This window comes from Mauremys reevesii, linkage group 11, assembly GCF_016161935.1.
Source record: "Mauremys reevesii isolate NIE-2019 linkage group 11, ASM1616193v1, whole genome shotgun sequence".
NCBI lineage: Eukaryota > Metazoa > Chordata > Testudines > Geoemydidae > Mauremys > Mauremys reevesii.
Genome location: NC_052633.1, coordinates 56,758,208 through 56,773,577, shown reverse-complemented (window position 1 = coordinate 56,773,577; position 15,370 = coordinate 56,758,208). Strand labels below are relative to the sequence as shown.

General features: G+C 38.1%; 1 protein-coding gene across 1 annotated transcript in view; it reads right to left on the bottom strand.

The window, feature by feature from the left end:
• Positions 1-15,370, bottom strand: part of LRP1B (LDL receptor related protein 1B) — a 1,239,928-nt gene that overhangs the window by 435,650 nt on the left and 788,908 nt on the right. The window contains exons 22-23 of the mRNA XM_039494476.1: positions 4,740-4,940; positions 708-953 (exon numbers count right to left, since the gene is read on the bottom strand). Of these exons, the coding sequence (XP_039350410.1) occupies positions 708-953; positions 4,740-4,940 (447 nt within the window). The remainder of the gene's footprint in view (positions 1-707; positions 954-4,739; positions 4,941-15,370) is intronic.

Genomic DNA, 15,370 nt, shown 5'->3' with positions numbered 1-15,370 from the left:
GGGGGTACATCAACCCATCTAAATATCTGCCTACTTTTACAACAGGCTACATAAAAAACACTAGCAAAGTCAGTGCAAACTAAAATGTTACACAAAGACTTGTTTATATTGCTCTATATACTATACAATGAAAGGTAACTATACAATTTATATTCCAATCAGTTTATTTTATAATTACACTGTAAAAATGAGAAAGTAAGCTGTGACACTTCTGTAGTTTTATGTCTGATTTTGTAAGCAAGTAGGTTTTAAGTGAGGTGAAAGTTGGGGTATACAAGATAAATCAGATTTTGGAAAGGGGTACATTAGTCTGGAGAGGCTGAGACTGCTGTAGGTAACCCAGTAGCTTTCATTTATATCCAAGCTCCCCTAGGCAGGGGCAGGGGCTGTCTTTCTATATTTATATTGCACCTAGGACACTGGGGCCCTTATTCTCCTGATTTGGGCCTCTGGGCACTACTTCAGTGCACATAATAAATAACACAATTATTATGATGATTCTATTCCCATGAAAGTGATGACACCATCCATTAAAAGTTATGGTCCTGACTCTCTCCTCTACCGAGGTTCAAAGTGGAAGGACAGTGGATCTCAGATCCCAGGAGCTGACATTCAATCATTTAATCTTATTTTACTTGGTTTTACACTTCCTATTAGAAGGAATAAGGAACCCTACAATAGTGAAGAAGCTCTAAATCTCAGCTTACCAATACTAGTGCAACTTTCACCATCATTATTGATCTTCCAGCCTTCATAACAGGAGCACTTGACACTATGTTTGTGCTGTTCACACACTTGACTACACTTAAAATGTTTGGTACAGTAATCCACAATTTCACAGGTTTTGTTGTCTGGATTTAGATAAAGTCCGGGAGGGCAGGAACACACAATTCTTCTTCCAGGAACTACAGAACACTGGTGGCTACATCCACCATTGTTAAGCGAACATTCATCTGAAATAACAGGAAAATAACATTAAGAATTGCAAACGATATCAGCTGTATTATATTACACTTCTTAAGAGCTTCTTGGTAATAAAAGAAATTAAAAACCTCTAGTAATCACAAAATGAATTTAAATCTGGCTGAACAACTATTTGTTTGGAATACTTATACAGAAAAGTAGTGCATTCAATTTGCACACATCTGAGGTTGCATTACTGTTACAGGATAGCAAGTTTTTAGCATTGTAGAACTACAATATATATTATAAATTTTGACAGATTATCAAAGGTATTTTACCATTCATGTATTCAGTACACTTTGTATTTACTGGATGGTACACTTCTTTTCTCGTTTACTTAATGCTACCATTCTTTGGGCTTCTTGTTTACTATTCACGTATTGTTTTTTTAAAACAATTGGTAAAAAGAACAATGGAATTTTCAGACAAAAGCTACATGAAGATAGGACAGTATATTTAAGGTTGATAGTATATTTCAGAGTAAAATACATTTACAGGGATGTTGTAATTCTCTCCAAAATAAGCATTCAGTGTCCAAATTCTGCCCTGCAGTGGAAAGGGGGGGGGGGGGAGAACACTATGTGTCTAACCTAAACTGGAACTACAAACACTAAAATGTGTTCATTGTAATTGCATAGCTATTGTATGGTGTTATTACAGGAGAGAGGTAAAGTTTGTTTGGTTGCCCTAACTGTACATTTCATATCTTCACGTTTGGATTTTGTTTAAATTGGCTAAAGGCTATTTAGCTCAGTGATATTCTTTTCTGTTCCTAACCAGTGCACAGTAACCCCAAATATGTCTTGGAATGCATTCAGTGTCTCAGCACACTTGGCTCTGTGTCAAAGTGCCTTATTCCTTCAGCAATCTGAGGCTTCAATTCCTTTTTCTTTCTGTTCCCTGAGTCTTCTGTGTCTTGAGGTTTCTTGTATTTCCTAAACCTATGCATGGAGGGTCTCTGGGATGAGGAGGCAAAGGCTATGCTTTTCCCCAACAGATTCTGAGTCTGCTCTCAGTTACATTTGTGCGTCCCTGTGGTGTCAAAGAAGCTGGTGTGAAAGGAAATTCAGGACCTAGTTCTCCATTTTATTTTATTTTTTTAAAGCATGCTGTGAAAACAAACACTAAAGAACATTAAGGAGCTAGTCCTGCATTTCCTATAAGTACTAATGTCAATGTGAATTTTGGGAGTACAGGGCAGGTGCACTAATGCATTTATTTACTGGAAGTTAGATTTTCTTCTGAATCTTCTAATTTATTCATGCCTCTTAGCTATTCTGATTCACATATATCTCTAAAACTGAATTTTACGTCTGCACAAAAAAGTGTATACAATCCAGCAGTCCTTCTATAGAACAGTTTCCCTCGTGATTTTTTTAAAGCAGTTCCCTTTCTTCTTAGGGTCCTTTTATTTTTCCAGACTTCAAGGTTCTCAATGATGGGGAAAAAAGGGCAAAAATTAATTAAAATAATACTGATAGGCAAGGGTGCTGCCAATATCCTGCAATGCATATTAACACTTTAAGGCAACAGTCATAATTACCCTAATGCTAATTAGTAAATGAATAGTAAACCACTGTTGTCAAATAAGTTCTTATCATTATCTTCATCACAGAAAATTCCAAAGAGACAAGACCTCTTTGCAGTCCAAATGCCACGTGGATCAATCTCTGCCTTGGTGCCTAAGGTGGTCTGGCTATGTTTATGTCAGTTATCTCTATCACTGGCAATCTTATCGCACCACCAAAGCTTGATCTCTGTAGCGGTATTCCTTGGTAAATGATTCAGAATTTGTTGATCATCTGTTCTAATAATATGTCCATACCCAGGAAACTGCTGAAACTAGTGCTGATAGAGGTGGTTGCTGGGTTTGGCTTCAAATATCTTCATTTCTGTTCCTGTCATGACCCTTGATCTGGAACAGCAGATGAAGATGATGAGAATCGAAAACGCAAATCCAGTGTTCTTTGGCCTTCCATGTGTTACTGCCATACAACAGAGTTGATATAATTGTGGTTCTATAGATCCGCAGCTTTTTGGCAAGTCTGATGTCATGACATCCCCATCGAGGCCACTGAAGCATGCCTGAAACCTGGCAGCAGCTGCTGCTATATGGGTGTCCACATCTTTCAAGCAACTTCTCGCATGGTCTATGATGATGCCCAAATATTTGACAATTGCCACCTGCTCAAGGTCCTGTCCAGACAAGTAAATAGTGAGTTGGCTGTAATCTAGCGCTGGAGGCTGTTCGATGGTAATAGTCAGGGACTTAGTTTTATCCAGATTCATAAGGTCCAAAGTCTGTTGCTTTTTGCCCTACTAGATCAGCCATCAGCTTCAGCAATTCACCAGACTGAGTCAACAACAAAGTGTCATCAGCATATTAGAGATCTCAAAGCAGAATGGTGTTCTGCTCAAAGCCTCCGACAGTGGCTTCCTCAAGCTTACCTATCAATTAATTAATGCCAATATTGACCAACGATGGGGCAGAGTGCTGCTTTGTCAAACTCCCGTGGAGATAGGAAACCATACCGTGAAACTGCCATTGACTCAAACACAGATTTCTATTCCATTATAGAGCTCTTCTGTCAATGACACTACCTTTCCAGATCCAACAAACTTCCTGGTTGCCTCATCAAATCCCCCAACCTTGCTCAATGCACTGAATCGAAGGCCTAACTGAAGTCTATAAAAAGTGCTATGCATGGTTTATTAAATTCAGCAATATAATAAATATATGGGGGCTGATCCTGACTCTTATGTGGTGCTCTGGAAGCGTATATGGGACCTAAATGGTTAACTACTGGCTGGGGGTTAATGAGAGCATCATGTGCTTTGTCTCTCAAGCCAAAGAAACTTTACTAGAGCACATTTCCCATTAACAAGGAATTGTACACCTGAGGATATAAAAACCTCTACTCTTCTAATCACCTCTCCTTTCCTACGTTTCAGCCATTTCATTATTTATTATATATATTACAGTATTGCCCAGAAGCCCCAGTCACAGAACAGGACATCATTATGCTGGGCACTGTACAAACACTGAACAAAAAGGCAGTCCCTGCCTCAAAAGTTTACACTCTAAGTAAAAAATAAGACCAAACAGATGGATACAGAAAGACTAATGGTGGAGTACAAGGAAACAATGAGATAATATTGGACAGCATGATAGAGTATGCTCTGTCAGAACAGTCCTCTTTTTGCATTTCATCTAAAGGATGAGCACAGTGCATCTTAATAACACGCTATGGCAAATCTTCAGTACTGACTCAGAAGGAAGAATGACACCTTTGGAATAATAAAAAAACCCACACATCACATTTTTTGCAGCATACTAATGTGTTTCTGAGGAGAAAAAAAAACCCTCTCATCTAAGTAATGACCTAATTCAACAGTGGGTAAGTTTGTGTAGTCTGACAGTATTATAGGCACATGTAAATACAGGGGTTCTTATATGTGTAAGAGATCTTTTCAACTGCTTATGGCTACAACCATGTACCTTGTAAGGGATGTTTTAAGAGGTTAAAAGATAGGTTCTTAGATTAGAGAACCTATGTTGTTCACCATGCTTCATTTTGGAGAGGTTTGATACAATTTCAAGCACAACATGGACATTGTAATAAAATGCACACATTACTTGTGAGAACATTTCAATACCCTGCTAACATAAGATTCTTTAGAAAGGGAAGATGGGAACAGAAAATATCAAGTGGTATTAGAAAAACAAAATAATTTTGAATTCTTTATAGATGTGAGTGTGCCTAAAAATAAAATACCACAAAGGTCGCCTTCATCAGATCCATCAGGACAATCTCTTCTCCCATTACAGAGCTTCTCAGGCTGTAGGCAGATGGAGGTATCATTAGCACAAGGATATTTTGGTGGTCCACACATATAGCTCTCGCAATTATCCTCATCAGACTGATCGTCACAATCAATATCTCCATCACATAGCCACGCTTTGCTAATGCATCTCCCTTGGAGAAAAGAGACAAACACAAGAAATCAGATTGAAAATAAACATAGGAAAACCTCTGGTAACATTACAGAGAAATCTATTGTTGTGTTATATTTTAGCATTAATGGTCTCTCTTTCTAAATTAACAGAAATGATGTAAACAAGCTCAGCTTTGTATTTTAAGTTATCTGCATCTAAATAGGCAGCCTTAATTTCTTGACCAATGTCAAACCTAATAGGTTCTATGTTCAATAAAACTGCATGCAGGCAACTATGCAACCTAAGTAAAATATACTGATTTACAGTTTTATAGGTTGCCCAAAATTGTTGCAATGTTTCTTCTGCTTTCCTCCCCATTTTCTTTCCTCTCCATCCCTACCCACTCTTAGTAAAAGCAAGGTCCCAATCTGACACTGACTTAAACCAGTAGCTACCATGAACAAAAGTACTCTATTAATTATATACAATATGTTTCCATGTAATGCCAAAGCATAATCATACTTTACATTTCAGCCAAAGATTTTAGTTTATTATCCATGTATTGTGTGATGTTATGATTAATTAACATGTCATGATAGATATATAATCATTGTATGTTAAATAGAGTTAAATTGTAGGATTATAAAAGTATAAAATAGATCAGCATTTGGATTGATAATTTATTAGATGTCTAAGTCAGAAAGGCTGAAACACAAGACCTGTAGGTTGAAGCCTTCCAGATTCTAGCTTACCTAGTTTAGGCTTTGGAGATAAGAAATGCTGACATAAGTTAGTGACCAAATAATAACCCGATGCCCTAAGATTATGAGAAAAGCGGTACCAAATGGTAATATTGTGAAAAAATAGCTGGAAGATTAATTTTAAATAATAAAAATGCTATAGAGGTACATCTGTTTCCAACATGTGCCTTAACACAGGATACAAGTTGTGCGTCAATGCTAATGAGAATAAAGAGAACCTATACAACCCTCTAGCATTTGGGATCCCTTACATTTCTAGGGGACACAGACCAATAAGAGAAAAAAGAGGGTTGACACTTCCATGTGCAGAACATAGGTATAGCCAGAATCACATTATAAAAAAGGGTGTGACCAAAGCTGGAAAACTGAGCTTCCTATGGAAGAACTCCAGCAGGAACCATCCCTGTACTGATGGTCAAACCACGAGAGAGCCATCAGACTCTAACACTATCTAGGACGATGAGAATATGTCTGTAGCTGTAACTGGATAGATATATCAAGGAGTTGTATATGCTGTGACATTCATAACTTTGTTGGTAACTGTAATAAAAATGATAAAAGATAGTAAACCTTGTTCTCATGATTGTATGTGTTACTGGCCTATGGTTTCATGTGTTCCTATGAGCTCTAGATCTAAGGCAAGCAGAGATAACTGCTGAACTTGAGACTGTAGCTGCCAGAGCCAAACCCTCAATGGGGTGACATCACTGAAATTAACTTTAAATAAAAATAAAAGCTACAAAATGAAACATTTCTAGCAGATGAAACACTTTCACAATGTTTTAAATAGGCAATGTCCAACTCATTTCCTGCACTGGAAATAACTACACAAAGAAAAACATTACTCCAGTTTATGCTACACCTCTATGTTAGAAATGTTACAGTTGCAGCATTGCCTACTGATAGAGACAGGGTTTGTAACCTCTCAAAGGTATATGGGTGTGGAAGTGGAGTCACTTGGGTAAAAACCCACATCTATACAAATCCATCCCAAAACAGATTCCCCACAATTGCTCACACACAGTGACAATTGCCATCAAGCTTTGATGCCACTGTCTCCAACTATTCAGCAGCACATTTCAATCTCCTTTTAATGGTGCCTATGCTAGTTAGACAAGCATTACAGCTGGTAACGTGCTTTAGAATTTTAGTTCTTTATTGAGACAATGCCACCATCCCAAGTTCCTCCTTCCCAGGAAACTCCTCTCCCTCTATCCCCACCACAGGACATAGATTAGTCATGCAGAGGTGATGGGAGAGGGGAGCAGGCGTCTCCCATCTCTGGCCCCAAATATTTTAAATATGTCTCATTATCAGTTTGTATTTTCAGATAAAATATTTTTTAACAGTCAAAAAGTTTTAACAATGTAAGTGTAACAGAGCACTGGTCTGCAAGAGCAGGCAGCACATCCGTTACAGGGACATAGCTCCTTTAAAGCTGCTCATTGTTGGGAATTGTAGTCTTCAGAAAGGGCACATGATGGAAATGGGTCAGCTGACTAAATATCATGGGACTACCTGTTGGAAGCTATATAAAGAAATACTCCTGGCTCAATCTCAAGAAGATAAGGCCTGAGACAATGTCCCTGGGGATGTAGCAAGAGGCCCATACAATAATCAGGAAAGGTTACCCAGACAGAAGGTTATGTCCTCTCCTCCCAGTTTGCTGAAAACTAGAATGGCCTTTGATGGCTGAGATCAAGTGTTTTGCTCATTTAAAATCCTTTCGTGATAATAAAGCTGGCCTTGGGGAAAGGACTTTGGATTGAACTGTAGTTTGGCCATTATTTTACTTCCTTAGCTGGTGTTTTCTGCTCATCAACTTACAGCACAGTACTGTATGAATGTATACCACACTGTATATTAGGCAGAGGCAAACTAATTCAGATAATATAAGAACAAGTTCATACTTTCATTTAAAATTGGATTATACTAAATCTGATCTTTCTTGAGGTTTGAAAAAAATTGATTGAGCTCATGTTTTTTTCTGATCTTCCGTGTTTTTGCCAAGACCACAACCATAAATAGTGAAATACAATGAGAGTTAGTTTTATGATTAAGGCACCAGACTGGGATTCAGGATTTCTGGCTTCAATTTCCAGCTCTGCTACAGACTTCCTGGGTGACCCTGTGCAAATGGTAGAAGACCCACCATTTAAATGTTATGAAACTACACATAAAGCACACAGGAACATCCTATACTAAATAGGAATAAGCCCAAAATATTAAAATACAGATACAGTTAAGCAATTTAACATTTACGCTTACCAATCCTGAATTACACCTAAAAGAGCATGGCAAAAGGTACATTATCAAGGCGATATTTCACTGTGGGGTAACAGTATAGAGTGCAAAGAATTAGAAGCTGGATCTTGAAGATGCTGAACACTTTTTGAAAGGTGCTGAGCACCTTCAATTCCTGTTGATTTTAATGGAAGTTCAGGGTGCTGAGCACCTCATAGAAATGCTCAGCATCTTCTAAGATGGAGGCCAAAGGACAGCCATCATTCCACTGACAATAAAGGGAGCTGTAATCCTTATTCCTTCCAAACAAAAAAAATGAACAACTTTGTTTCTACCTACTCAATTACAGTTACACAAGTAAATAATAAATAAGATAGAGCAACCAGGAAACAAAGTTGTATGCATAAACTTAAATACGTACATTCAATCAAAAGTGCTTCTAGAGAACTTCCATCTTCATCTTTACCTTGAAAAGAACACTGGAATTTAAATACCATCACAAAGACAGCAGCAGCAAAGAAAATAATGGAAAATGTTTGTGCCATGCAAATTGGCCATATCCCAAAGTAAATTGATGTTGATTCCAGTACAGCCTCTAACCTCTACTTCAATTTGTTTTATAGATACAACCGCTTACAGAACAAATCTGTTTACTTGACTTCATGTTAATGAAAAGAAGATATATTCTATAACACAGGATTCCTCTTCAACTGTGATAGGTTTGACATATCTTCTTAAATAAAAGAATATACTTATGTGAACAAATTAATTCTGTCCAGATTTAAATGAGGCACATAATGAAGTATTTATGCCTATATTGATGTCATTATTTCAAATGATTGCCCTTGCATGAGACATTTTTTTTTATTTTCCAGACACCTTTTCTAGTATAAGAGCTGCATCAATTTATATACCGGTACATATATCTACTGTTTTCCATATCTCTTATACACATGAAGATAGATGTATTGTCTGTAATGTACTCAGTAAAAAGCTCTCAAATAATAGGCATAGGTATGTGGGAAAACTTGATCCAAACGCATTCTCTAGTGGTTTTGATTATCTATGATTAGCAATCCTAAACAGAAACTTAACATTTACATACTGCTCAGTCTATCAGTATGCGGCGCATAGGAAGCCTTTGGTTGTATTTTCTACTGAATTGCAAGATGAGAGTTTTCTTCTAGTATCTAAAACACTGGTGTCCTCCCATTCTGCACTAGAGGTTCCCATTGAAATTAGGGAGTGTGTTCTCCCCTGACTTCTTCAGGAGCAGGCTTTAATCAATGACTGCACTGGGTCATCTTCTTTGTTTGTTTCAATACAGTCATTTTAAGCTACTTCATTTCAAGGAGGGTGGGAGGAGAGAGCAATATTGTTATTTAAAGGTTTTCCCAAAAGTAATCATTTGTTCACGCACATCAAGTGCGCCTCTTGGCTATTACGGCAGGAAAGGCTATTTCAATTCCCAAATGGGATAACTATTATTGCAGATCGCAGAAAGAACAATGTGTTCTATATCACCATCTAAAAGATTGTTCCGCAGTCTGACTGGGGTGTTTGGATGCTTGTACTACTGTAGTATAAATAATAATTATACACAAAAATATATATTAAAAATGTTATGGTTGAGAAGTTAGGAAATGCCAGAATTAATGTTGCTTGTTCAACTTTACTTCAGCCTCATTTAATCACATCATCACATACTATTTCCGTCCTCCCCGCCCCCATGTTTCAGGTTGGGCACTCAAAGGAAATCACCATTAAGAGCCAGCAGCACTTGACTTTGTAATATTGACATTTTTTTAACTTAAAAAAAAAAAAGCCAACTGAAAAAAAAGTGTGAAACCATATTGAGACTCACATTAGCAGGGAGGGTATCTTTAGGCCATCTACACAGACCTCTGCCACTTAAGCAAAAAGAGTAACTGGTAGCAGTAGTAGGCTGTTATTCTCTATGTGGATCAGCCACTAGAAATGGATGTGACACACTCTTTGGAAGTAAATTTCCTAGATATTTACTAACTCTCAAAGGAACATTGAAATTTAGCAACTTAGGGCTCAATTCCCAGTTCTGGAAAGGATTGCTCTAGCGGTCACAGACCTCTGCCCCCATCCCCTCCAACCTGTCCTTGTCCCTATAGTAGCCTTTTCCCAACTCTCATCCCTGATTCCTCACCCCTGTATTCTCCCCACCCCATCCTAGCACTGTCCTAGGCCCAGTCTCCTTGGCAGTGTCTTCCTTCAGGCTCCATCCTCAGTTCCCACATTACCAGTCTCCTCTCTGCCTCTGAAGCTCCTTACCAGCCAGTCCAGTCTCCCAGCTGTCCCCATTTCTACCTCCCAGTGCCAGTATCTTTGCCCAGGCAGTTCCTGTCTCACCCACTGAAGTACCTGTCCCAACCGATTCTCTCTGCTGCCCCTTCCTCCCCACATCCAGCTCTTGTCTCCTCTGCATTCTGATCAGGATGTTTTTGCTCTCGCTCGCTCTCCTCATATTAATATAATGGCATCAAGAGCGACAGTGTCCCTGCTGTCAGTTCATGTGCCAGACACAACAGCATTTGGGAGAAGCTATTGAAGGAAAAGTCCTGCTCAACCCCTGAGGTACAACATGCCTTGTACAAACAATAGATAGTTTAGATGAATTTCCACAATGAAAGCAAAAGGCATGATGATAAATGAAAGACTAGTAAAGCTTACACTTGAAATAAATGTGAACGTTTGGGAAATATATGCCCCCAAGGTGATTTTATTTTTAAGTTTAGAGGTCTGCAAGGTGATTAACTAAGGAAAAAATTGAAGGGGAACAACCCAGAGAAAACAATAGCACTTCTAAATGGGATATTTGTGTTTTAAGACAAAAGTTCTACTGGAGGTTTTTTTTTTAAAAAGGGTATATAAATGCATGACCAGTAACAACAGGCCTGATCCTGTTCCCAAAGTCAATGCCAAAAATCGATCATTGGCAGTGGGATTAAAACCAACACTCTGAAACAGTTACATATGTTAAGTGAGAGTATTCAAATGTCATGATTCATAATTTAAACTGCTCATATCCCACCCTGGGTACAGCACTGTACAAATGGCTAAATGCATAAGGTGGGATGACAGACGTTGCACAGAGGAAATTACACACTACTAGAGACAGGAACTGGATTTGATGGACCAATGACTGGATCTGGCATGGCATGTCTTATGCTTCCTCTATTTGTAGAGTAACTCCTCGCTTAACGTTGTAGTTATGTTCCTGAAAAATGTGACTTTAAGCAAAATAATGTTAAGCAAATCCAATTTCCCCATAAGAATTAATGTAAATATGGGGGGTTAAGTTCCAGGGAATTTTTTTTCACCAGACAAAAGACTATATTATAAATATGTATACACAGTATAAGTTTTAAACAAACAATTTAATACTGTACACAGCAATTATGATTGTGAAGCTTGGTTGAGTCAGCAGGTGGGATATTTCCCAGGGAATGCCTTACTGCTAAATGATGAACTAGAACTCGACTGAGCCCTCAAGGGTTAACACATTGTTGTTAATGTAGCCTCATACTCTACAAGGCAGCACGAATGGAGGGAGGGGAGACAGTATGGCAGACAGAAACAGACACACACATCCTGTGTGTGTGGGAGAGAGACACGCGCATTGCCCCTTTAAGTACGCTGAACCACTCTAAGTAGATTGACTTTTTAAATAAGCCAAGAAGTTGAGACAGCGGCTGCTGTCAGCACGCTACCTCCGTCCTGAGCCCTGTCGTGTCTCCTTTCCCCCTCCCCCACACTTTATGGAAATGGGGTAAGCAGGGGGGAGGGGGACACCTTGATATTAGCCCCCAGCGTCTTTCCTCCCCCCACACAGCAAGCAGGAGACTCCCAGGAGCAGCTCCAAGGCAGAGGGTAGGTGCAGCACATGGCAGTGAGGGGAGGGACAACTGAACTGCTGGCAACTGATAGCCTGCTGCGCGGCTGCCGCACAGGGAACTTAGGGGAGCAGGGACCTGATGGGGGCTGCCGATCCACCCTGGTTCCAAGCCCCCACCAGCTAGCTCCCACAGGCTGCTCTTTCTGCAAGCAGTGGACAAAGCAGGCAGCTGCCAAACAATGTTATAAGAGATCACTGTGCAACTTTAAATGAGCATATTCTCTAATTGATCAGCAATGTAACAATGAAACAACGTTAACCGGGACGACTTTAAGTGAGGAGATACTGTATCTCCCTTTTTAATCTCATTTTGAGATGTGACAACTAAAGTTTCCAATAACAAATACCAGTTTTTATTTATTTCACATAGTTGTATTCCTTATTAAAGTATAGTCACTAAGAGCAATGTTTTAATTATTTTGTTGAGATGACATACTGGTAATTAACTTTTTGAAAATACATTTAAGATCTGATTTCTGTACATAGTTCAAAAAGCCAAATGGTGGTACATTTGAACACATTTCAAAGAAAACCTAAGAGAGATTACGTATCAGTCTGAATCCCTGCCCGACATTATGCTGTAGCTCCAGATTAAATATAATCCAATAACTATACAACATTAAAAATGCTTTTGAATGGGGTTGGATGTGAACAGACTACCCATATTCAGATGTTACAAATATCATAAAGACTGGATATTAAAATGCTAATTTAAATATCTATTTGTTAACTATCTCTGGGTTTATCATTTGCTTTAAAGATATAGTGCATTCCCAAATTAAGAAAACTTGCAATAGCAGCTTTGAAATGGATTCCATAAAGATATATACAATGATGATTTACTTCTTTAATGGGACTATTCCTGAGAAAAATGCTCTATGTCAGGTTTGGTTTTGTTTCAAAGTATCTTTAAACATTAGATAAATGACAAACATGCTTTAACAATTCAGCTATATTATTGCTTAAATAAATTTATATAATCATAAAGTACCCTCTTAGGTAGCAAAAAAAATGTGCAACATTTATTGTAAGCGCTCTATTAGTTGTAAATCAACATGTTTTAATAACATGTTTTAATGGTTATATTAACCAATGAGGCTGCATCTTTCTTTAGAAAATAGCTGAAGTTCAGATAGAAAAGTTTATTTAAAATCACAATTTAAAATTGTCTTGATTTAAATCAATCCATCCTGATTTTAATATCTTTTCCTTACATGCTATAGTTTCAATTCTGTGTCATTGTTAATCTATTTTCCTTATTCTATTTTACAAAATTTGCATGTAGTTACTCAGATGGGAAATGCAAGCAAAAGCATGGACTGTGAACTAGAATTACATTTAACTTTTTACTCTGATGCACGCACACACAACACATTCATCTGCTTAATACACTTGCTGCTTATGTAATCTTGAAAGCCATTAATTTTATATCATGACTAAAAATAAGCCAAAGAAAGCGTATCAGTGCTTTCTCCTGGCAAGCATCAGCTCTGCACTACCAGACAAAAAGTATGTATTATTATTTGTAGTATTTTAGAGCTAATGGAAGAGTCATACCTCAAACACCCAGTGGATATCCATGTATTGGTATCAAGCTACTTAGGAAGCTCTTACTTCCCTGAGGCAAATCTTTGGAGGTTCCCCTAGCACTGTGAATAATCCACTTAAATTGGCTGAACTGCCTCTTTATTGTTGCTTGTTTGAAGACTTTACAGCCACATTAGTATGATTAAGCTTTAGTCAGGAATTTCACAGTAAAACACTATTTATGGAGTTTATAATTTGGTCAGAAGTAGTAGTTCCAGGATAAAATATGACAGAAAAGGTGCTACTTTTCTTCACATTTTTTCTATGTGACATAATACCACATACAGTAATTTAAATTTCTCATGTGTTTATAGTTTTATATATACAAAAAATGAGGAAATTAACAGTCCAGACTCATGAAACTAATACAACATGAGTTCTATAAAACACTGAAAGTACATATTGCATGGAATCAATCCTTAGAAATAGAGAACAGTACCAAGCTAAAATTGAATCCTTTAAAATCCTAAAATAGAAGATAGAAAAGTCATATTAAAAGGCTCCCTTCATTCCTCAAAAATAGTAGTCAAGATTTAAAAACAAAAAAACCCTCAACAATTAAATTTAGTTCTAGTCTTTTGGGATTTTTTTTTTTAATACCAGAGTTGAGGGAACTACAAAGTTGTATAACATTTTGTCTATACTGGAGATCTAAGCCATTTGTAACTGAATTGGTTGTACTGAACAGGTCTAGGCACACTGTTTAGTGCTGTCACATCAGGGGTGGCTCTATGTATTTTGCCGCTTCAAGCACGGCAAGCAAGTGGCTTTCAGCGGCGCACCTGTGGGAGGGCTGCCGGTAATGCGGATTCGGTGTACTTGCTGCCAAAGCCGCGGGACCAGCGGACCTCCGGCAAAAATGCTGCCGAAGGCAGCCTGACTGCCACCCTCACAGCAACCGGCCGGCTGCCCCCCGCAGTTTGCTGCCCCAGGCACGCACTTGCTGTGCCGGTGCCTGGAGCTGCCCCTATGACACATTAGCCAGACTAAATCAGTTTAAATTTTACCTCTGTGCACACCAGAGCTATCCTAAACAATTTAGCCACAATACTCTCTGTACCAAAATACCCACTTCATCTCTCAGAAGCAGTTCATCCTAAGAGATTCAGCAAAGCCATCAGTGCATTGTAGGACAGTAGTGAGAAGACTATTTGAACTATTTCACCTTTTCTACATCCACAATGGCATTACATTAGGTAAGCTTTAACTGGTAAGCCTGCTGAAAAATAGTCTATTGTAACTGGTTATTAGAACACTTGTGAACTGTTTTGCAGACTGTATGGGATGTTTCTGTGTATAGATGCAAAGTCTTCTACAAATATCCTAGGGAATTTAATCAGTTTAATTTCTCTTCTATAGACCAGGCCTACAAGATTAAATAGCATAAATATAAAAGTGGTGGTATTTTCATTTGCACATACAATATGAATCAAATTTTTATAAAAATATAAAAAATGACCTCAGATCAGCCATAGGTAATATTGGACTTCACAAAAGAATAACAAAACTACTTATTTATTGGCATCCTGTATTCATGATGGCTTAAGAGCTGCTATTATTTCATGTACACTGAGCTCCTGATATAGGAGAAGAAACTTTGTGAATTATTCCAGACTAGTAATTTAAGATGTAGATTAAAAAAAAAACAAGTATCAAGAAACATTGAGCCATTCAAACAGAGCTCTCTGATTTAAAAAATGTTCATGCGTTTATAGCATACGAACCATGGATGCTGCTTGGAATTCAAAACAAGCAATTTAAAAATATTGGACTGTAGTTAATTATCGTAACTATCACAGCTCCTCACTCCCATACAAACCATGACTGTACTGTCCCCTCTCCTGCTTAAAGCTTCCTGCCCCCCCAAATCCTTCCCCCTATGAGATCTTTTTAAACCCCTGCTTTATCATCTCTGTCTGACTGTCCTGTTTGGGAATTTTCCACTCTCCA